A 20,476-nucleotide genomic window follows, 5' to 3' on the forward strand; every position below is an offset into this window, starting at 1 on the left:
CAACTTCACGAATATGACGTCACTGACGGGTAGTACCACCGATACCATACACTGACTTGACAGTACGCATTTCGGTACCTAAATGATAGTATACACACAAAAAAAGCGAGAATATTTCTGGCTTGTATTATTGGTAAATTCTACAGGTCTAACTTTGGTTCATACACGACTGTAAAGGATTGACAAAAATTTGTGGGGAATATGGCTCGCGTTTACTGAAACGGCAGTATCTGTGCTAGCGGTAGACACTTTACGTAAATGTGATAGGTATGATGTACTTGCGTAAAGTGATACAGTACTTGTACGTGTTTATGCCTTAAACGAATAGTTTTTATGATTTGGTTGCATCAGGGACGGCTTGAGACAGAGAGTCCTTTTATTCATTTCACAAGTTTCATTTCCATTGATATCTACCTTCACAGCCCACATTGGATAATGGACGAACCAGAGGTGCGGAAGTCTACGGGCTCCTTAACGGGAAAGCCTTTGCTGTAAGTTTTATTACAGCTGCAAGCGGGTTTGGCAGATTTAGGGCGACAGTGCTAACAACGCGTATCAGATACTTCACTTCGGTCTTTGTTTCTTTAGGCGTCTTTCTTTTTGGATACGACCAAGGTGTAATGTCCGGCATTATTACGTAAGTGGTTAAATTTAGAATTGGTGTCTCATATGTGTTTTGTGTAGTGCTAATGTATGTTTTAGAGGTCCTTACTTTCTAGAATATTTTGAGCATCCAACCAGGGCGCAGTTGGGTACCATGGTAGCTATTCTTGAAATCGGTGCACTCAGTATGTCTGCTAGCGGTATATTTTTTGCATTTGAGTTAATAATTTGTAGTTTCATCGCTTATGGTTGGAAGAGTAGGCGATATCATCGGACGTCGGAAAACCATTTTCTATGGCTCAATTATCTTCGTTGTCGGTGGTGCATTCCAGTCATTTTCTATTGGCATGGACTCTATGATTCTTGGTCGTGTTATTTCTGGATTTGGTGTTGGTATGCTTTCAACGATTGTTCCGGTCTATCAATCTGAAATTTCACCTGCGCATCATCGTGGTCGATTAGCTTGTATAGAGTTTACCGGTAATGTGGTTGGATATGGTGCTTCTGTTTGGGTCGATTATTTTTGTAGTTTTATCGAGAGTGATTTGTCCTGGCGCATTCCTCTTGTCCTTCAATGTCTGATGGGTGGATTATTGTGCATAGGTTCATTAATTATTTCTGAAACTCCTCGTTGGTTGCTAGATAACGATTATGATACCGAGGGTATTATTGTTATTGCTAATCTGCATGCCGGTGGCGATACGGAGCATCCGAAAGCAAAGAGAGAATTTCAGGAAATCAAGGAAAATGTCTTGATAATGCGTGCAGAAGGTGAGCGGTCCTACTCTGACATGTGGCGCAAATACAAGAAGCGCGTTTTGATTGCAATGTCTTCTCAGGCATTTGCTCAGCTTAACGGTATCAATGTCATTTCGTACTACGCGCCTTTAGTTTTTGAGGAAGCTGGCTGGATTGGACGTGATGCAATTCTTATGACTGGGGTTAATGCGATTGTCTACATTCTGTCCACTATTCCACCATGGTTTTTAGTTGACTTATGGGGTCGACGTCCGATTTTGCTTTCCGGTGCATTGATAATGGCATTTTCTTTGTCCATGATTTCATACTCTATCTATCTAGATATTCCTTCGACACCGACTATGACAGTGTTCTTTGTCATTGTTTACAATGCTTTCTTCGGGTACTCGTGGGGACCTATTCCATGGTTATACCCTCCCGAGATTCTTCCATTGTCCATCCGTGCTAAAGGGGCTTCACTGTCTACCGCAACAAACTGGGCTTTCAACTGGGTTGTTGGTGAGATGACTCCAGTATTGCAGGAGTGGATTGAGTGGAGAATGTATCTTCTCCATGCTTTCTTCTGTTGCATGTCATTCGTTCTAGTGTATTTCACTTATCCGGAGACCAAGGGAGTTGCATTAGAAGAGATGGATGCTATCTTTGGCGACGCAACATCCTCAATTCCTACCCCGCTGCCTCGTTTGGACGATGATTATGAGGCAGAGATTGAGGGTGATATCATTGAGACTCAGCATGATTTCGAAGAAGAGAGCGATCCACTTGGCGCTATATCTGCTAGACCATCCGAAGAACAAGCATTTATTTCTCGGAGATCGACTGACAGTCATGGACGCAGTCAAAAACCTCATCAGCAGTAAGGTGTTTATGAATTTGATTGAGTGTACGTTTGGTGAAATTAAGTACCTTCGCATTGGTAAATAATTCGATGGCATTTCCCCTCAGATTATTTTGGGTTGCATATAGGATTGTACGTGTAAGTATTTTCTATGATTTTTCTCTTAACAAAAAAAAAAAAACAAATGTTGTGCAAATAGCTTGTTATATAAATCAGCAATGGTGTGCTTTCAATAGTGAATATAGATTGGGAATATAAGTTTTCTGTAGAGCACTATTTTAAATTGCAACTATCGGTTTAAGTAGGTAGTGTAATCGAATATTTTGGCAGCGCATACAGCGTTTTACAACTAAAAGATACTCTGTTTACGTGTTTTATTTCTTCAATGATTGTCAGTGAGAAATTCGTTAAATCTTTAAATCTTGTGACTAGCACTGCCTAAAGATTGAGATTTTGACTAAAAAGTGAATTATCATTAAGAGAGAAATAAATTCATTCAGAACGTATTTCGTAAAGAGAACATCTGGAACCAATTCTTATTGTCTTCTACGTCAAGATATAAGAATTCTTGCAAGATGCGAATATAACATTCCATTTTGCCATTGAAAAATCATGAAAGTGAGAGGACTGTACTCAAAAACAACGAGATTCCATAAATATAAAGAAGACAATTATTGGCTATATATTGTAGAAGTTATTTGAGATCAAGCTATAAATGTCATCAACCTCCAAAATTCTATTGTGTTCACGAGCAGAATAACGGAACATTAATAATGAACTTTTTGACCTACAGAAAGAAAACCTCTACCAAAATGTTGTAAAATGATCTTTTGAAAGACACAAGAAATCAGTAAATGGCTATTTATCTTACAAGCAGGAATAACGGAACGGTGCGTCCACCACCTAGAGATAGCTTAAGTTGAGGCCTTCGTCGGTAGCTTCAACCTGTAGCTTCCTTAATCTGTGAAACTTTACGAACCCCCTTTTATCTCTTATTTGTGAGTAATAAAACAAGTGGATATACCCATAACTTACAATTTTAGCTTCGCTTGAGTTGGTCATTTTTGTTACATATTTATTTTGCTATTTTACAATCGTTACATACTATTTAAATATCCTTTTCAAGAAACATCTTGACAGGATTACCGACGTCTTCCAATGACAAAAGGAAAGTGTCATGACCATAAAGACTGACATCTGATCCGAGCTCAACATGCTCTACACATTCGTTACCGCCCTCTTTTAGTACATCAACAATCTCTTGCTGTTGCCAGCTAGGAAACAAAATGTCAGACTCAACGCCAAGAACAAATACAGGCGTATTTTTTAAAACTTTCAATCCGTCAACCAAATCAGCACGCGCCTCGTCAAACTCTAGCTGATGTGGCATATCTGCTTCGGGCTGTTCTTCATAAGGATTTTTTGGTAACGCGCACGAGCCCGCCTCGACCTCGCCTGGGTACATCAAAGATCGTATTTCAACCGCTTTCTGCCGCAGAGAAAGGGAGAGATCGAACATGTCCATCGCTTTCGAAACGTACAGCAAGGAATTTGGATCGTACTCTAAACAAAACTTTTCACCTTGATGATCGAGATAGGTCTCAATGAGAAAGTCAGCACATAATGCTGGTGGCTTCCGAGGATCTGCTCGCTTTCTTCCAAATCTTTGTTCCCACTCTGGTCCGGACCGGTATGTAATCGTAGCAATCTCTCTGGCAAGCTTCATACCTGCATGAGGAGGAACTCCGTCATAGTAAAACCCTCGTCGCCAGTTGGGATCAGCCATAAGAACCTGTCTCTGTGTGTGGCGCATAGCAATTGAGTACGGATGTGAGCGTGCACAACCCGAAATTGAAATAATCCTGCCAACTGACTCAGGAAATTGAGAGCCAAATGACAATGACTGCATGCCGCCCATTGATGCTCCGACAGATGCATGCAGCTTCTCGATTCCAAGAGATCGTAGAAGACAGTGCTGGGCTCGAGTCATATCATCAATGCTGACAATTGGAAATCGAGTAGCGTAGCGCTCACCATCAGCCGGATCTATAGAAGATGGACCTGACGAACCATAGCACCCACCAATAACATTAGTGCAAATAACAAAAAACTTGTCCGTATCTAAAGCTCGACCTGGTCCAATGAATTTTTCCCACCATCCTGGAGAAGGGTTTCGAGCGTGCGACTTTGCATGAGACGACGCGGAGAGACCAGTATGCAAGAGAACAGCATTGGACTTGTCAGCGTTCAGAGTACCCCAGGTTTCGTATGCCACGTTAAACTCGGGAAGAAAACCGCCATTGTCAAGACGTAATGGTTGTGTAGAATGATAAACTTCATAGCCAGTTACATTGACCGAATAAGTCGGCTCTGGACCAGAGTCAAAAGATCTAGTTCTGTGTTCGAGAACGTCGAGACAAGGGAACAACATCTGCTTATTCGACGACTTTCTAGGAGTTTGTTGATTAGTAGTGGACGGACCATTATGAGGGATCGTATTAGAGGTATGTGTAGTCTGGGGCGAAGTCTGATTCTGAACTGCTGCTGCCTGAGCCAGCTTGGAAGAAGTCGATACTAGTCTTAATGAACGCAGCTGTCCTGAACAACGTAATGCGAGCCCAGACGTACGAAACATTTCGGATACCGAAAACAATTTCGAAAATGCCGTAAAATGCGATTTTTATATTTGGGAGTTAAAGACCTCACGATGAGCAAAGCACATTTGAGATGCTCAATAAGCTCGAGTCGAGCTTATTCGAGCTTATACAAATAAAATTCTGACGCCAAAATCAAAAACATTCGCGCAATTTCACGTGACGTTACTAAGTAATGTATTAACTGCATATAGTTTATCCGATTAAAGTATAAATGCTGCTAAACATTTTATATTTGTAAACCTAACCCGCAGTGATCTGTTACAAAGTTAGATAGCGATAACGTTTTGCTTTAGTCTTAAATTGAGACAAATAATAACCTTAAATTTATTCTCTAAACTGACTGTACGCTCCTTCTTCTTCAAATCTTCGGTCAACAAGCTCCAAAACTTTTGCAGAATACACTTCTTTGACTGATTTGCCTCCCTTTAAAACAAGTTGTTCATGCTTCTTCGCTTCTTCTTTAGTCATCAGCACAATGTTTTGCGTAGTCCAGTCATCTTCCAATTTCCATTTGGTTAATGCGATGCGTCCACTTCCACTTTCTCTGGATACAACAGATCTTCCCCGAAATACTTCTTCAATCATATAGCCAACATCTTCCGTGTCAAGTGATAGTTTCTGCGACCCCTCCAACCGCATTTTCTGCCCTGCAAGCTGATGTAGCACCGAATCATACATTTTAACTCTATTTTTCCCAGCGATGTACGGACCAACTGGGTATTCTCCTATATGAGTAATGACGTATGTAGCTATTGCTAGCCCGAAAATTCCTGGCATCGTTCCCAAAACCGGGAGAATTCGTGCACGGAAATCCTGTAACACCCCCAACTCTCCAACTTTTCCTTGCTTGTATACCTCTTCATCTAATGGCAGTAACATAGCTTTACCTGGACCAGGCTTCTCAGAAGAGAATGCAACAGTGATTCCGGTAGTGATGCCTCGAAGCCGAAGTCTCCGCCTAGTAGATCTTGCAAGCGGATCTTCGGTAGATCCAGAAATATCGTCGATTTGAATTCGCGTCGGATCGGCTTTGCACCCAGCACCCATAGCAGAAATCACTGGTATGTCGTGGTTGTGGCAATAAGCCAATAAGTCCACCTTGGTGTCGATATTGTCAATTGCGTCAATTACCATAGTTGGATTGCCAGACAAAAGTCTTTCTGCGCTGTCTATGTTCCACAACTCAATCTTAGACTCTACAGGAACCCAAGGAGCAATTTTGCTCAAATACCTTTGCAAACTAACTACTTTTGGTGTGCCCACATCATCTAATGTTGCACTGGCATGCCGATTAAGAGACGAAAGTGTTACTTGATCAAAATCAATAATTCGCAGTTTTCCAATACCTGATCTCAACAGCATTGTCACTGCCCAACTTCCGACTCCACCACATCCAACAACAACCACAAATGCTTCACGCACTTTCCTCAAACCGTCGTCACCTAAAAAGACACGATTCCGCGCCAACTGCTCATTTAGTAAGACGGGATCCCATTCCTTGCTTTGATTTTCAAATTTTCCCGGAGCCAAGTTCTGATGAGATACCTGTCGCGAAACTTGAGGGCTTGTAGCTAAGTCAGCTGAGTCTTTGATCTCTGCAAGCCGTAACGTTCTTTGATATGCTTGAACAGTCAAAATGAACACGGTGGTAGCTGCCGATGTTGCTGCCAGTGCTGATACTGCAAGCAAAGTAAATCTGCCACTACTAAACGTTACTGTGCCTTCAAACATGTTGTATCTTTCATAATCAGCACTAAGCAGAATTCTCAACTTCTTTTAATAATTTTTATGCGGCGCCATGACGTACGTATGTCCTCGCTTTTAAAACCCTAATCCATAGGGTAAACGAGAGGAGTAAAACAAATAGCAAAAATAGTTGCGATGTGTGTGGATTGAACACACGACCTTCAGATTACTTAACCGAAGTGAAACTTCAGTCTGACGCTCTCCCAACTGAGCTAACCCCGCAATCGCTGCTTTTTTGAATTCGGGAGCTATTTATTCCCTGCAGACAAACTAACGCGGATTTTCTTTATGTATGCCCGAGTTGTACCGGATCTTTTTTGATGTAAATTTATAATAATAAATCGCGGTCACGTGCTGTGTTTAGATTAAAAAAAAAATAGAAAAGTACAGGCAGCTATCCTCTGGTCACTCAAGTTCGAGCGGGCGCGGGCTCATGCAATACGTGTGCATTACATTACATTACAAAATGCCACGGATTTGGTGTTTCTTTTGGGTTTTCGGGGTGCCAGAGGGGCACTTTTCTTTCATATATGTTTGTATATTTTCTTTTGTTGTAAAGTTTTCTTTGTGTACGCCAGAGTTGCACCGGGTCTTTTGATGCAAATTTACATCAATAAATCATGGACACAAATCGGTTTTAGATCAAAAAAAAAAAAATTAATCTGTGATACGGCCTGCACCCATGTTGAGTTTCTGTGTTGTGCTGTTCTCGACAACGTGCAGTACGGCTTGCATCTGAAGCGTGGTTGAGCTAAGATTCAGGGGTACAGGGGTATGTCTTACTTCAGGGCTACTTGGTACCGAGCTTTTGACCGCGACTGCGTTTGCCGCCTGTTTAAGGATATCTGGAGAGCTTTTGTTTGCAACTTGTGCTCTTTGCTGAAAAGGACGATCAGAAAAGATATCTTTTTGCAAGTTAGACTTGTTTGTTGTATGTATTTGCATCTGGGTTTAAATAAAAATCTTTGTACAGTATATAGAATCTTAAACCTTGACACTTAGTCCACGCAGAGGAGGGTTCTGCGTCTCGTTCTCCGGAATAAGTTGAAGGTTGTTGGAATCTCGCGCAAAACTCAAACCGTGTAGAGCTTTCAGTGCTTGTTGTGAAACCCTTTGGACTGCCTGTTCTGCCATATTAGATCTGTCGGACATGCTGATTCTTCGTTCTTAACAGGATCGCTACCAGGTTTAGGGTTTGGTATTCTTACTACTGGTCTTATGGGTCTTGTATCTTTCGATAATTAATATTCAAAGTACATACATCCACATAGCAAATTCTTTATATAATAAGCTCTTTTCTGAACATAACATAAATAAGCACACTATAAACAATCACATCATAAATCATACGACACTTAGTCTACGATCAGAACCCATCAGTCAAACACATACGTAGAGTACCCTTCGGATACTGTTAAGGTTCCAAGTCCCGTGCCTTAGAAACCTTACAAGCACGTACGGAACCAAGTGAACAAATACATCATTAACCTTGGCTTAACCGCGCCTCTATCTCTATAATTACGCGTCATACATGTACGGCTTATAACATATACATACTAATCGCTACCAGGATGTTTTCTTATTGGCAATTATATATATATATATATATATATGTATATGAGTTGTATGTAATGTAAACTAACACAACTATTAAATTTTCCAAACAAGAACTTGACCTAATTTTTATAAGTCTACTAATAGAGACTTTTATCTCCGCCGATAAAGCTATAATTATTGCGAATAGCATGATAATAACGAGGAGCAATACAAGATGCGGAGATGTCTATTGACACGGTTAATATGCTAATATCTAGATCATGGAATGACCGTTACCAATATCTTCAGCGCTGTTGGTCGTAACCGGTAATGCAGATTTGAATATGGGCCGGCACCTCAGATAAATGTATGTACATCCCATGTGCTGACTACTTTTACACGCCAATCTGACAACTGGAGGCAATTACTTGAGCTGCAGAGCCCACAGCAGAAATGGCAGGCGATTATTGTTCAGACTTTCCTGGTGTATCAGATTGCTGGCAATCATTGCCGTTAAGATCACTTCAAATGAAATATGTCTACACAGGTGTTTTTTTCTAGATTTCGATCGTACATCCCCACTTTTTAATGGAAGAAGATCGAAAGCAGACTTATCCCAAAGTCTTTGAGTAATATGGGGAAACTGGCTTTGAAGTCCTGACACCATAACCCTGATTCTGATTTCGATTTGACCCTAACCCGAAATTATTTGATCCGGTGTGACATTTGACTGTCGTGGGTACACTGTTCCTGCTCGTTTGAAGTTGGAATTAACAGGAATGGCAGCTTGAGATAGATTGCATGTTAATCGGAATTTTACCAAATAATATGGCATGAATTTGTAAGCATGGTTTAGAATTCAGATGGCACGGAAGAAAGTATTGCGAGTTGATGTTGCCGGTGCTGGACGATTGGGCGTATTTCCATATCGACAACTTCATGGAAATGCGCTCAGTCACTGTAACGGCTATATGTGCTGCTACGCAATCTAGGGTTACTTGATTAAATGCAAATTCTTCGGATGTGGCAGTATTCGCTTCGTTTGATGATTTTATGACTTCAAATCTATTTGACACCTACTCCGCTACAACGTGCCCGGGTATTTGCAGCTCTTAAGGCTGGTAAGCACGTTCTATGCGAAAAGCTCTTTGCCCTTGATCCGAAGTCTGCGTGGGAAATTTACTACAAATTGCTCAGATACCCGGAACTTAAAGTGGGGTGTGCTTATCCCCGCAGATATGCTGCACCTTACGTGGAGGCTGCGAGACATATACAAACTGGGGACAAGATGATCATGATTCGATCGCAAACTAACGGCAAAATCATAAAAGGCCCATTTTTTACCGACTATATCAAGGTTTCCGGTGGATGGTCTGTTAATTGCTGCATCCATGACATTGGTATATGCTTGTTTTAACTAGGCAAATATTACACTCCATATACAGCAGATGCGACCGGTACCTCTGAAATTTTCCCTGTTTTTAAAGAATTTGGTGATTTGGATGACGGAATGGGTATTGTGACCTTCAAGTCTGGGGACGTGGTAATGAACGTCTACGGAAACCGAGACATTCACCATGGCCATCATTCCATGACTGAGGTTACTGGCACCAAAGGTCGTCTTCTTATAAACGGTCAACCACGGCTGATTGATTTGGATATTATTTCCTATGGAAATGTAATTTAAACAGAAGAGCCTGACAGTCATATGGAGATCCTTGGCCCTGTTCTCAATCTTCAGTTAGAATCTTTTCATGATTGGATTCTTAGAGATAAAGAGCCTAAATTTAATCTTAAAGACGCAGCTAAAGTGGTATCAATAGGTCACCCTTTAATGCGTTCACTACATAGTAACCAGCTTGCCAAGATGAAATTTGATTGAGTAGCGATATTACATGTAGATAATTGAGAATTAGTTCTGTTTACACGTCAAAAGTAGTCGAATTAATATAATGCTATTTTTATGTGGACCTGTCTAATTACTATTGACAAAACTTGTCCCTGAATTTCTTAATAACCTTTGCTCTAGTTGTCATAGATAAATATTATTGTCTGTTCTGTTAATTAAACATTGCGTGAGATTCGTGTAGCAGCTTGATTGATATTTTTTGAACTAATTCTAAGAAAATGTAATTGCTTGTTATACAGTTTGGATGAGTCGATCGTTCCTGCCAAAGTAGCCTCGTGCATCTCACAATTAAGGTTATTGCTAAAAAGTTTCTTCACCTTTTTGCTCTAATACCTATCTTGTAAAGGCATATACGCGTATGCTGTGTAGCATTTACAAAACTCACGATATCGAAATCTCTACGCCTTTCTTTATCTTGCAAGTCGTCTATCGTACGACCTTCTCTCTGAATCTTTCAATTATTCTGCACATCATGGCGGCTTCTGACCTTCCATCAGAGTCTGAAGAGGAAAAGATTGTAGCGCTTGACTATCAATCTCAGACTAGTAAAGATTACAATGATCCTGAATTCGAAAGAACAAATGAGAAGGTCTTGGAGGATTCAGTTTCTGCGATGATAGAGTCATTCAATCTTGATGCTGTCGCCAGAGAAGTCGCGAACGGAGCTGACATTGAGAGCGGCAAGCCTAATCCTTTTATTTTCTTATTGACGGTCTTGGTTTCGTTTTCAGGTTTCTTGTTTGGATACGATACTGGTTACATTTCAGGTGCGTTGGTCGCGATGGGTAACGATCTTGGCCATGAAATTACAAATTCTGAAAAAGAATTGATTACTTCGGGTACATCTCTAGGTGCTCTTTTAGGCGGTGTTATTGCGGGTACACTTGCAGATGTTTTGGGCCGAAAGTGGGTTACTATTGGTGCGAACACACTTTTTGTTGTAGGTGCCGCTTTGCAAACTGGCTCACACACTGTTTGGACAATGATTGTAGGCAGGTTTATCATGGGATGGGGAGTAGGAATTGCTTCACTAATTGCTCCCCTTTATATTTCAGAAATGGCTCCTTCACGTTTTCGTGGGCGCCTTGTTATACTGAATGTTATGGCCATCACTGGTGGCCAAGTCATAGCTTACGCCATTGGTGCCGGGTTAGAAACGTATGACAATGGATGGAGGATTTTAGTTGGTCTTGGAATATGCCCGGCGGTAGCGCAAATGGTTATGTTTATATTTATGCCTGAGACACCGCGCTATCTCGTCCGGTCAAATCGGATTGAAGAGGCTAAACGCGTCGTGCGATGGATATACAGCCCACGACATGGAGTGCTTGCTGAAGAACTTGTTGTTAAAAAAGTGAAACTTTTAGAGATCTATAACAATCAGCAGCATCCTGAATACACTGGCTTCCAGCGATTCAAGGTCGCGCTGAAAAAGTTATATTTGGTTCCCAACAATTTCCGTGCCTTGATTATAGCTTGTGGTTTGCAAGGCATCCAGCAGCTATGTGGGTTTAACTCGCTGATGTACTTTTCGTCTACGATCTTTCAAACTGTAGGGTTCAATAAACCGACTGCTGTATCTCTTATAGTGGCCGGCACAAATATGGCCTTTACTATTGTGGCGTTCTTGCTAATTGATAAAATTGGTCGAAGACGTATTTTGCTTTGCACAGTAATTGGAATGTCTGGTGCGTTAGTGCTAAACGCGATTGCATTTCACTTCCTTCCTTCCAATGCTACTGGGTCAAATCCGTGGGCTATTATTATTCTGATTGCAATGATGATCTATGTTGCGTTTTATGCTTCAGGTATTGGTAATGTTCCTTGGCAGCAATCAGAGCTTTTCCCGATGGAAGTTAGAGGAATCGGTGCTTCAATGGCTACAGCGACCAATTGGGGTGGAAATTTAATCATCGGATCAACGTTCTTAACTATGATGGACAGAATTACACCATCAGGTACATTTGGATTTTATGCTGGGCTTTGTGCACTTGGCCAAGTTTTCATCTACTTTTTGTATCCCGAAACTGCCAGTCTTACACTTGAAGATATTCAAGATCTTTTGAAAGATGGTTTCAATATTGAAAGAAGTGTGCAGTTGAGCAAAAGTGCTAGAACAAAACATAATCTGGCAAGAGCTGGGGAAGAGGAGGAAGTAGCAGAGTGAACAGATTAGGCAAAGAGAGCTCGATAGAGTGTAGTGTTGTATGAGTAAGGAAGGGTATATAATAGCTTCAGATTCAGACAAAGATGGCTCGCTGCCATATCAACTTCTGAAGTGTTCTTAATCTGTGCTGCGGTCTTAGATGTATGGACAGATTTATAGAAATCTATAGAAATAATTTTTTAGTGTATAGGAATAATATTACATAATCAATAATGAATTTAAGAAATAAATTTTAGAAAACACCCAGGCATTTAACAAATACCTAAGTTTAAAAGTAATTCCATACCAGGTTATCCTGGTTCTCATAGGGTTCATGCTGCGGGACTTCGCAAAGCAACTTATAGATTAAAGCGACAACTATTTCAAGGCGCGAAGACTCAATGTTTATTCCATCGTAACTTTATATCTTATAAATAATATGACTGCAGAAAGAAACTTTGTTGCAACCTTTTCAACGGAAAAAGCAATAAAAAATGGAGCCGACAGAGAATCGTCTTGCAACAACCACTCAGACGTACGCCTGACCTTAAAACGTTTTACTGCTTTTGTTAGAACATTTCAGCTCTACCAAGCGGTAAATGCAGGACCCAAAAAGAAGAATGTCAGCTCTTCGATATTCATTAACTGCTAAAGCATTGTATTCTCCCTTGATCAAGCATGTGGTTTAGATTCCAGTAGAAAGCTGTGAGTTCAAACAAGCTTATATTAGTAACACATGCGTTCATATATTTACAAGTTTCTTTTTTGATCTATAACGTAGACTATACTCCATTTAATCGTCAGAAGCCCACATTTCTCTTCTTTGCTGGCGCCGATATCTAGAAGTCCGCTTATATAGACCCCACTTAGATTTTATCAACGACAAGCGCCTATCCATGTCATCCTTTCTTCGCTGTGGTGCCTCTGCAATCATACCAACAAAAAATTTTGAGCATTTGAATTGAGTAGCAAGTGCTTTCCTGTTCCATCTGTAAGGATCCGTAGATCGCAAACGAGCAATCTTTTCTATACTATCCTTGGACAAGTGATACGTTTTTGGTTTTATTTCTCGCAACGGCGGTGGAAGGACTGGTAATGTTGGCGCTGTAATGATAAATTTCCGTTCTCTACTGGGAAGAAATATATCCGGAGTCTCGAATGGTGACGGTGAACTTGCCGGAGGATTATATGTAAGACCTACTGGAAATATGGGGCTGGCGGATGATGCTGATGACTTTGGATTGTACTTTGTTAAGAAAGGTGTGCTAAGCAATGAATTGATTCTTTTTGAAAGCTTTGACGACGTAGAAAATGATAAAGCATCTTTACTGCCAGGTAGAATTGATGTGAGTGGCCGCGCAACTTTGCGGTGTAAGCAATCAACAAACTTATAATTCATTACTCCTATATGTCTTCAATGCAAAATCAATAGAGCCATATTGATCCGGAATAGCAAAAATTCAAAGCATGATCAATAAACCCTGACCCTAATTTTACAAACCTTGTCTTTGAAGCCCTATTCGAAGTCAGGGCTCTACCAACAAGCAAAATGTAGGGCTAACGCCCGTGACTGCTGTTTTATTTGAAGAGTCAGTCCTACTCAAATGCCACGCAGTTAGGATCACACTTGAAATTATCAATCGTGTGTTTACAAAAGTTCTACAGTTCACATCTGGTTTTTGTATATAAACAATGTCTACAAAGCAGAGATCAGCGTTGTCCGATGTTGTAACAAGGGAGTACACTATCCACCTTCACAAGCGGGTATGTTTCAAGCTGGCTGGATAGTAGTTGAGCAGGTTTAACTTCCGTAGGTTCATGGTGTTCAATTTAAGAAGCGTGCTCCTACAGCTGTCAAGGAAATCAAGGCTTTTGTTTACAAGCATATGGTAAGATATTCAGTTTTATAATTTTTGACGGTGCATGCTAATTTTATATCGTAGGGTACGAATGATGTGAGACTCGACCCTCTGTTGAACAAGGAAATTTGGAAACAGGGAATTAAGGGAGTCCCATACAGATTAAGACTGCGCGTGTCTCGAAAGCGCAATGATGAGGAGAAGGCTAAGGAGCCACTGTTTTCATATGTGCAGGCTGTCAATGTGGCGTCTTTCAAGGGATTACAAACGCAGGTTATCGACGAGTCATAAATATCATTAATGTTTGTATTTATAAAAAGCTTTTATGTTGCACAAAAAGAATTTCATTTCTCTTGATGTAGTTATTGATCGGTGTTGAGCATACAGATTTTTTCTGTTTTGCTTTGAACGATTGCATGATTGAGAACCAAGCTAATTAAAGAAGTAGACCGTAATGATACTAAATACATCTGAAGAAATGCTTGCTACAAGATAAATCCCAGGGATGTCAAGGCGTATTTCTTTTCAGTCGTTAGAAATGGATTGGATGAATTGGCGAATGAAGGAAACGTCCTTTAATTGTATTATTTACCATTGCTTCTTTCATACATAAGATTACATAACTCTGTGAGTCGACCCCGTTTCGAAGCACGGAACCCTTTTTATAGTAAAATGCAGTAGGTAGCATTAGACCAATGTTGTTCTTACCTTTACGCATGCTATTAAGTTTTAGAAAAGGTAAAACGGGTCCTTTGAAAACTAGATCTTATCTCTCTACATATAATTATGTGTGCCTATTTTATTTCTTTTACCAAAGGGATTCCGGTTCAATTTCAAGACTGGAAAGCAAGAATTGTGCTGGCAGTGTTCTATAGGCTAATAGTAGCTCAGACTGCACTCTATCACATGCTTAAGTTATTTGACTGCTCATACCAATAATTGGTCCTGTGATAATATGAGATCTTTATTTGGTGCGGCAAGGTGGAGTTGCGGCTCAAGCCAGAATGTTCGCACTACTACAGGTTGATAGCACTCCTCGCAGCTATTATGCAAACACTCAGCAGGGATATTCTCAGAATGATTAAATTGTCGACAACGCTTAGAGTAATACTAAGATTATGAATCTATTGTATTACGCTATCACTATTACAATACCTTGAGACCTTCAATAATAATATTTATCGTATTTGTCTCTCGGAAGGCATTTTCGTCGGTGCCTTGACAAACACATAAGTTGCTTGTTTTAACAACTAAATACGAACTGCTTTTTGGCCCATTTTTGCTTCAGCTGTTAAAACTCACTGTGGAGCACAGAAGTCTTATTTGACGCCAAGTCAGTTTAAGCATAATGAAAAGCCTTTGTTTGCGGGGACCAGCATGTCAACCGCCGTCTGTCGGCTTCCCATAAATAATCAAATCAAAAATCGCTGATAATACCGTTCGAACGCCGCGACTAAGAAGAATCCTAGTGTTACCATGACATTAATATTAACGTAACGAGTCAAAGAATGTGAAATACACTGCTTCATGGAACTCTGGCTGCTACAGTCGCTACATGTATTGCTATCATACATTAACTACTCCAATTACCTTGTTAAAAATTGTAATTGCTATCTGCTATATACTCATAGAAATAAATTCTATTTCTTTGCCGGTTTCATCGGTTCTGGTCATCTGTACCAAACTTTTTTCTAAGATTTTTGTTCTTACGCTCTTGCAGGTTTTCATATAATTTGGGTTTCAAGTATGAAAATCCTCAACTGAAGTAAATTAACGTGCATCATTGAACTGTTGGATGTCCTTGGGACCATAGAATGTTGCAATCTATACAAATCTGGAACAGATTTGACGTAAAGTAAGAAAAATTGACCGTAGTACATAGACGGACATGCGAATAACCAGCGAATTAGCGAAATCAGCGTCTATTATTGTTTCCGCTTTTTCGTTGATGCCTGCAATTTAGGCTACCAATTCACTTGAAAATTGACCACTACTTGACGCACCTAAATTTGTAGCAAACCCATAAATAATTATCGAAGAAAAAGAACCAGTAGAAGCCGCAACAAACACCAGGCATAAATCGTCGCGAACCGAAACCGCATGATAAGGCATATACAGAATTAGCAATGTATTACTGTCTCATATGCAATGCGGGATATACGCAATTACCACCAGATTCATACAGATCGAGCACCTACCTAGGTCAATTAATTACGTAGAAGACCCCAACTGAAAAGCCATCGAACATGATAACTTATGATTGTGTTTCAATTAGAAGCAGTTAAAAAAAGCTAGATATTTTCACGTTAGGCTTAAAAGAAATGAAAATAGCGCAATGACGCTACTACATTGTGTTTGCCCCCTAGCCCCAAATTGTCTGAGTGCTTTCATTATCGTGTGCCAGGAAAGATAGATGCACGGTCACCGCATTCGCTAACAAGGCGCATTGGGCAGCTCAGTCAATATGACATCATAGACACCATCTGATTCTTGTCGCTGAGAGATTAGTCTATCCACCTCAAGACAGGAGGGTCACACTTAACACATAATGTCGTTTTCATTAGATGTGAAACAAAACAAAACTGTGACTTGCCATTTGTTATACTTTAAAATATGAATTGGTCAGATATACTGTGGTATCCGAAAAATTGTGACCGGTATTTCTGAAGATGATTTGTCAGTGCGTGTCGATAAGAGAGAGACAATTAGTTAGCCAGCTCAGACTTCTGTTTTAGGTATGGCCTTAACGTTGATTAGGGCACTAAAGCGCGTTCCGGGGCATCGTGTTGCCATATTAGGCTAGCAATCTGCTTCTCGACTCAATTGATGGCTCATTCGCTGTAGCTAGATAAGATCAGCCACTAGTCAGAATGATCAAAGTGATGTAGTCATGCATGACTGAGCAGTCAATAACTAAAGCTGTAATGATGATGGCGGGAATAGGTCTTTTCCAGCGTAGATTAATTGCATCCAGTGCGCCCGTTATATAATCTTTATCACCACATCGTTCAAGTAGTGTGTTGCTGAAGCGTATCAGCAGCTGTGACCACAATGCTTGTCATTATCGGTAACAGTGCGCGGTGCCCGAGTCACGTCCGAGGGTTGAACTGTGCTGTTATCGCAAGGGCAAGCCGCACTACGGCAGTGCGGGCCCCCGTGACGAGAACTAGTCCACCGGTGACTTTGCTGCTATCGCTCTCGTCTTTATCCATCATCGGAAGCGGATCGGTCCAGTTTCGCCGAAAACTAATAGTAATGTTTGAATATACTCAAGCTAGTCCAAGACATGGCGTGAATGACCTGTTTGATCTAGGGTAAACTTAGCTAAATCGAGCTAAGCCATCGCGTCTGCGCCATCGCCTTGCCTCTTAACGCCTTATCTCTTATTTCTGTCGTGAATCTTCTTGATAAAAGTCAATTTCTGGATACTGATTACTTTTTCACTGTCAAATGGTTTATCGGCTTACGCCATACGCTACGGGTGAGACGCTACGGGTTCACTAAAAATAATCTATATAGTCTTCACTATTTCCCATGCGTTGCAACCCTTCACTTCTTCGTCACTTAACACTTAAATCTCTATAAAAAAAACTGTACTATCAAAAATGGGCGTTAAGTCACGGTTCGCCGGTATCCTTAGCTGGATTGATGTCAAGTCAGGGTATTTAGTTTGCATTTCTTCTGGCTTTCAATTTTTGTTTAACGATTTTTGAGATGGTATCCTCTTGGAATGTCTATGGAAGAACGTAACCTCGTTCGTAAGATTGATGCTACTGTTCTTACCTATTGCTGTCTTGCATTCTTCACGAAGTACCTGGATGTTTCTGCTCTCAGCAATGCTTACGTTTCTGGCATGTCGCATGTGTGTTCGGGTTGTTGGTTGTGTTTTCTATTGCTAATGGTATAAGGATTTGGAACTGACCGGTAACAGACTTAACTACATCAATGCTGTGTATCAGGTAGGATATTGTGCGTTTCAAATTCCTTCAAATATTTTGATTACCAAACTTCCTTCGCAATACTATCTGCCTTCTGCTGAGATTATTTGGGGTTTATTTACTCTTGGAACTGCTTTTGTCAAGACTTACAACCAGCTTCTTGCTCTTCGATTCTTTGTTGGTCTTGGTGCTACTGCGTGTTATGTTGGATGTCTCCACATTGTTAACTGTTGGTACAAAAAAGCAGAATTGGGTCGCCGTAATGCTATTTACTACTCTGCTATGCCTCTCGGTACTATGATTGCTGGTTACCTTCAGGCGGCTCTTCTGAATCTTGATGGAAAGCAGGGACTTCAAGGATGGCAATGGCTTTTCATCGTTTGTGCCGTTATCACTATTCCCATTGCTGCCTTCGGTTTCTTTTTCTTCCCTGATGTTCCTGAGAAGACAACTTCGCGTTGGTTCGACGAACGTGAAAAGCAGTTGGCTTTCGAGAGACTGCAGGGTGATGGATTTGAAAAGTCCAAAGGTATTTCGTGGTCCTTGGTTAAACGTGTTTTTGGAGCCTGGCAATTTTGGACATTCGTGTGGATGGGCAATCTTTTCTGGCTCGCTCCTTACGGTTCACAAACTCCATTCTTGCTTTGGCTTGCCGATCTGGGAACTTATTCCGTGCCTGCCGTTAACAATATTTCAACAGCGACGTCGGCTGTATCTATTGGTTCCGCTTTGTTATCGGCAGTCTATTCTGATTGGAGGGGTACTCGTTGGGAGATGATGCTTCTTGCTGGGTTACTTATGCTTGTTGGAAACGTGATGCTATTGGTTTGGAACTTGAGTGAGAAGGCTCTGTTTGCTGCATTCATGCTTTTGGGTATTTCCAACGGTCCTGGTAATCTTGTCGTTGTGTGGGCTGCCGAAACTTTTGCGCACGATCTTGAAGCTCGCGCTATCACTTTGGCTACAATTAATGCGACCAATTGCATGCTCTATTTGGTTATTCCTTTGGGAGCATGGCAGACACAGGATGCCCCTCGATATTTTGCTGGCTATATCGTTTCGGTGGCCTTTTCGGTCATTCAGCTAATTCTCATTCCAATTGCTGTGTACTTTCAACGTCGTGATGCGAAACGTTTCCGCGAATTGGCAGAAATTGCCGGAGTGGAGAAATTTGCTACAGAGTCGATTGCAAACTCGGGTGATATTGAATCTGATCTCAAGAAGCATCACGGTGAGCTTGTTGTTGCCGATAGCATTGAAATTCCGACGTCTATTTCAGACGCGTATCCTATTGAGCATGAGTCGGAATATGTTCGCGATTACCCGAATGAGTCGGTTATCTATGCTGATGACGAGAAGAAGGCGTTGTAATTGCATTTGTTTTATTTTTTGATGTTATAAATTGCTAGTAAATGAATGAGTTATAGAATGATATTTTACTATGTTGCTGGTGGAAGATTGCTGCGTAGAATTAGAATTCTAGTTTGGAATTATTTAGTATGTTCGATGTGCTTGTTTATGATGATTGTTAAATCTGCTTTTTTGTGATTCTCCAGTTCTTGGTTCATTGAATTCTGCGTCAAAGATTTATGGTTGCTTAAATATGCTTACAGTATATCCACAAAACGAAGAGGACCACTCGTGCAGGACTCAAATTAATTACAGCTGAAAGTCATTAATTACGTCTTTGCCTAATCGTTTCCATTTAAAACGTAAGTTTACAGTGCTTTTCTGCGATGGTAGTCAGCAATGCATTGTTAAATATTGCGCATATAGCGCGAAAAGCACAACGATTACTTATAAAAAAAAATTCATAGTTTTAGAAACGAACGAGCAGAGTCATTGTAGCATCATGCTATGAAGTTTCCGTATTATCAAAACTCATCACATTTTGGTCAGTATCTTAAGTTGAGGATTTATTATGAAATAACGAGCGACAAGTTTAAAAAATAAAACCAATCCCAGACTTGCGTTGCAAAGCCTGCTCATTCATCTGGTAATCAATCACTCTTGAGCTGCATCCAAAAAATGATTCTCTCTTTTGTTACTTCGCCGTGTTTTCAGATATTGCAGCTTCGGCTAATCTCTTCTGTTTCGTTACCTCATTTGGTGCCCCCCGAGAAGAAGCCGTAACTTTCGAAAGTTCAAGTTTATACCGTCGCACTAAAAGCTCATTTAGAGAATGGTTCTTTTCCCGTCCCTGCCGATGCTCATAGACATAAAACGACGCTACACCGACAATGATGCCGAATATTGGATCAACTAGTCTTGTATCGTTAATATGCATAAATATCATCTCTCGCACAACTGAAACACGTACTTCGAAATTAAATACGGATATTTCAATGTTGCCATAGTATGTAAACTACAGATCTGACTCTGTGCAGCATATATAGTTTTCAAAGCCCCAAAAGTCGGAGGTGTAATAAATTGCCCCTTACCCGAAGAGCACTAAAAACTTTAAATTTAAAAACTAAGAAAACTG

The 20,476-nt window shown here is 40.6% G+C and overlaps 9 protein-coding genes and 1 non-coding gene across 10 annotated transcripts; 5 read left to right on the plus strand and 5 right to left on the minus strand.

The window, feature by feature from the left end:
* The first annotated feature begins 369 nt into the window (after positions 1 to 369).
* On the plus strand, positions 370 to 2,473 carry V1512DRAFT_242052 (general substrate transporter). The gene is made up of 4 exons (XM_066914275.1): positions 370 to 491; positions 560 to 637; positions 703 to 788; positions 838 to 2,473. Exons 1-4 carry the CDS (start codon positions 436 to 438, stop codon positions 2,220 to 2,222), a joined length of 1,605 nt encoding a protein of 534 aa, XP_066770094.1. The 5' UTR covers positions 370 to 435; the 3' UTR covers positions 2,223 to 2,473.
* A 776-nt stretch (positions 2,474 to 3,249) lies between these two features.
* Positions 3,250 to 4,918, minus strand: V1512DRAFT_266169 (Alpha/Beta hydrolase protein). The gene has a single exon (XM_066917046.1). It carries the CDS (start codon positions 4,833 to 4,835, stop codon positions 3,309 to 3,311), a length of 1,527 nt encoding a protein of 508 aa, XP_066770095.1. The 5' UTR covers positions 4,836 to 4,918; the 3' UTR covers positions 3,250 to 3,308.
* A 247-nt stretch (positions 4,919 to 5,165) lies between these two features.
* Positions 5,166 to 6,626, minus strand: V1512DRAFT_266170 (uncharacterized protein). Its single transcript, XM_066917047.1, has one exon. The coding sequence runs from the start codon at positions 6,586 to 6,588 to the stop codon at positions 5,182 to 5,184; it is 1,407 nt and encodes a 468-aa protein (XP_066770096.1). The 5' UTR covers positions 6,589 to 6,626; the 3' UTR covers positions 5,166 to 5,181.
* A 108-nt stretch (positions 6,627 to 6,734) lies between these two features.
* On the minus strand, positions 6,735 to 6,825 carry V1512DRAFT_t51. The gene has a single exon. It is a non-coding gene; the product is annotated as a tRNA-Phe (tRNA).
* Positions 6,826 to 9,427: 2,602 nt separating this feature from the next.
* V1512DRAFT_249205 (uncharacterized protein) lies at positions 9,428 to 10,021 on the plus strand (the record flags this gene model as incomplete). The annotated part of the gene is made up of 3 exons (XM_066914602.1): positions 9,428 to 9,539; positions 9,585 to 9,755; positions 9,831 to 10,021. The coding sequence occupies 3 exons, from the start codon at positions 9,428 to 9,430 to the stop codon at positions 10,019 to 10,021; spliced, it is 474 nt and encodes a 157-aa protein (XP_066770097.1).
* A 425-nt stretch (positions 10,022 to 10,446) lies between these two features.
* V1512DRAFT_266178 (uncharacterized protein) lies at positions 10,447 to 12,432 on the plus strand. Its single transcript, XM_066917048.1, has one exon. It carries the CDS (start codon positions 10,521 to 10,523, stop codon positions 12,213 to 12,215), a length of 1,695 nt encoding a protein of 564 aa, XP_066770098.1. The 5' UTR covers positions 10,447 to 10,520; the 3' UTR covers positions 12,216 to 12,432.
* Positions 12,433 to 12,993: 561 nt separating this feature from the next.
* Positions 12,994 to 13,464, minus strand: V1512DRAFT_188949 (mitochondrial 54S ribosomal protein mL58; the record flags this gene model as incomplete). The annotated part of the gene is made up of 1 exon (XM_066913135.1): positions 12,994 to 13,464. A coding segment is annotated over one exon (471 nt), but the record flags the coding sequence as incomplete, so codon positions are not given.
* A 329-nt stretch (positions 13,465 to 13,793) lies between these two features.
* On the plus strand, positions 13,794 to 14,393 carry V1512DRAFT_266180 (60S ribosomal protein eL31). Its single transcript, XM_066917049.1, has 3 exons — positions 13,794 to 13,958; positions 14,009 to 14,083; positions 14,138 to 14,393. The coding sequence occupies exons 1-3, from the start codon at positions 13,887 to 13,889 to the stop codon at positions 14,342 to 14,344; spliced, it is 354 nt and encodes a 117-aa protein (XP_066770100.1). The 5' UTR covers positions 13,794 to 13,886; the 3' UTR covers positions 14,345 to 14,393.
* A 3,265-nt stretch (positions 14,394 to 17,658) lies between these two features.
* Positions 17,659 to 19,362, plus strand: V1512DRAFT_210992 (major facilitator superfamily domain-containing protein; the record flags this gene model as incomplete). The annotated part of the gene is made up of 3 exons (XM_066913518.1): positions 17,659 to 17,714; positions 17,768 to 17,915; positions 17,962 to 19,362. The coding sequence occupies 3 exons, from the start codon at positions 17,659 to 17,661 to the stop codon at positions 19,360 to 19,362; spliced, it is 1,605 nt and encodes a 534-aa protein (XP_066770101.1).
* A 673-nt stretch (positions 19,363 to 20,035) lies between these two features.
* On the minus strand, positions 20,036 to 20,346 carry V1512DRAFT_249210 (uncharacterized protein; the record flags this gene model as incomplete). Its single annotated transcript, XM_066914603.1, has 2 exons — positions 20,036 to 20,258; positions 20,312 to 20,346. 2 exons carry the CDS (start codon positions 20,344 to 20,346, stop codon positions 20,036 to 20,038), a joined length of 258 nt encoding a protein of 85 aa, XP_066770102.1.
* Positions 20,347 to 20,476: the final 130 nt, after the last annotated feature.

Source organism: Lipomyces arxii (assembly GCF_038497795.1).
Source record: "Lipomyces arxii strain Phaff 12-163 unplaced genomic scaffold V1512scaffold_17, whole genome shotgun sequence".
NCBI lineage: Eukaryota > Fungi > Ascomycota > Lipomycetes > Lipomycetales > Lipomycetaceae > Lipomyces > Lipomyces arxii.

Coding starts and splice junctions, on each gene's coding strand:
- V1512DRAFT_242052 (XM_066914275.1), top strand. CDS start 436: ATGGACGAACCAGAGGTGCGGAAGTCTACGGGCTCCTTAACGGGAAAG. Junction 492..559: donor TTAACGGGAAAGCCTTTGCT/GTAAGTTTTATT, acceptor AACGCGTATCAG/ATACTTCACTTCGGTCTTTG. Junction 789..837: donor TCTTGAAATCGGTGCACTCA/GTATGTCTGCTA, acceptor AATAATTTGTAG/TTTCATCGCTTATGGTTGGA.
- V1512DRAFT_266169 (XM_066917046.1), bottom strand. CDS start 4,835: ATGTTTCGTACGTCTGGGCTCGCATTACGTTGTTCAGGACAGCTGCGT.
- V1512DRAFT_266170 (XM_066917047.1), bottom strand. CDS start 6,588: ATGTTTGAAGGCACAGTAACGTTTAGTAGTGGCAGATTTACTTTGCTT.
- V1512DRAFT_266178 (XM_066917048.1), top strand. CDS start 10,521: ATGGCGGCTTCTGACCTTCCATCAGAGTCTGAAGAGGAAAAGATTGTA.
- V1512DRAFT_266180 (XM_066917049.1), top strand. CDS start 13,887: ATGTCTACAAAGCAGAGATCAGCGTTGTCCGATGTTGTAACAAGGGAG. Junction 13,959..14,008: donor CTATCCACCTTCACAAGCGG/GTATGTTTCAAG, acceptor TAACTTCCGTAG/GTTCATGGTGTTCAATTTAA. Junction 14,084..14,137: donor CTTTTGTTTACAAGCATATG/GTAAGATATTCA, acceptor TTTATATCGTAG/GGTACGAATGATGTGAGACT.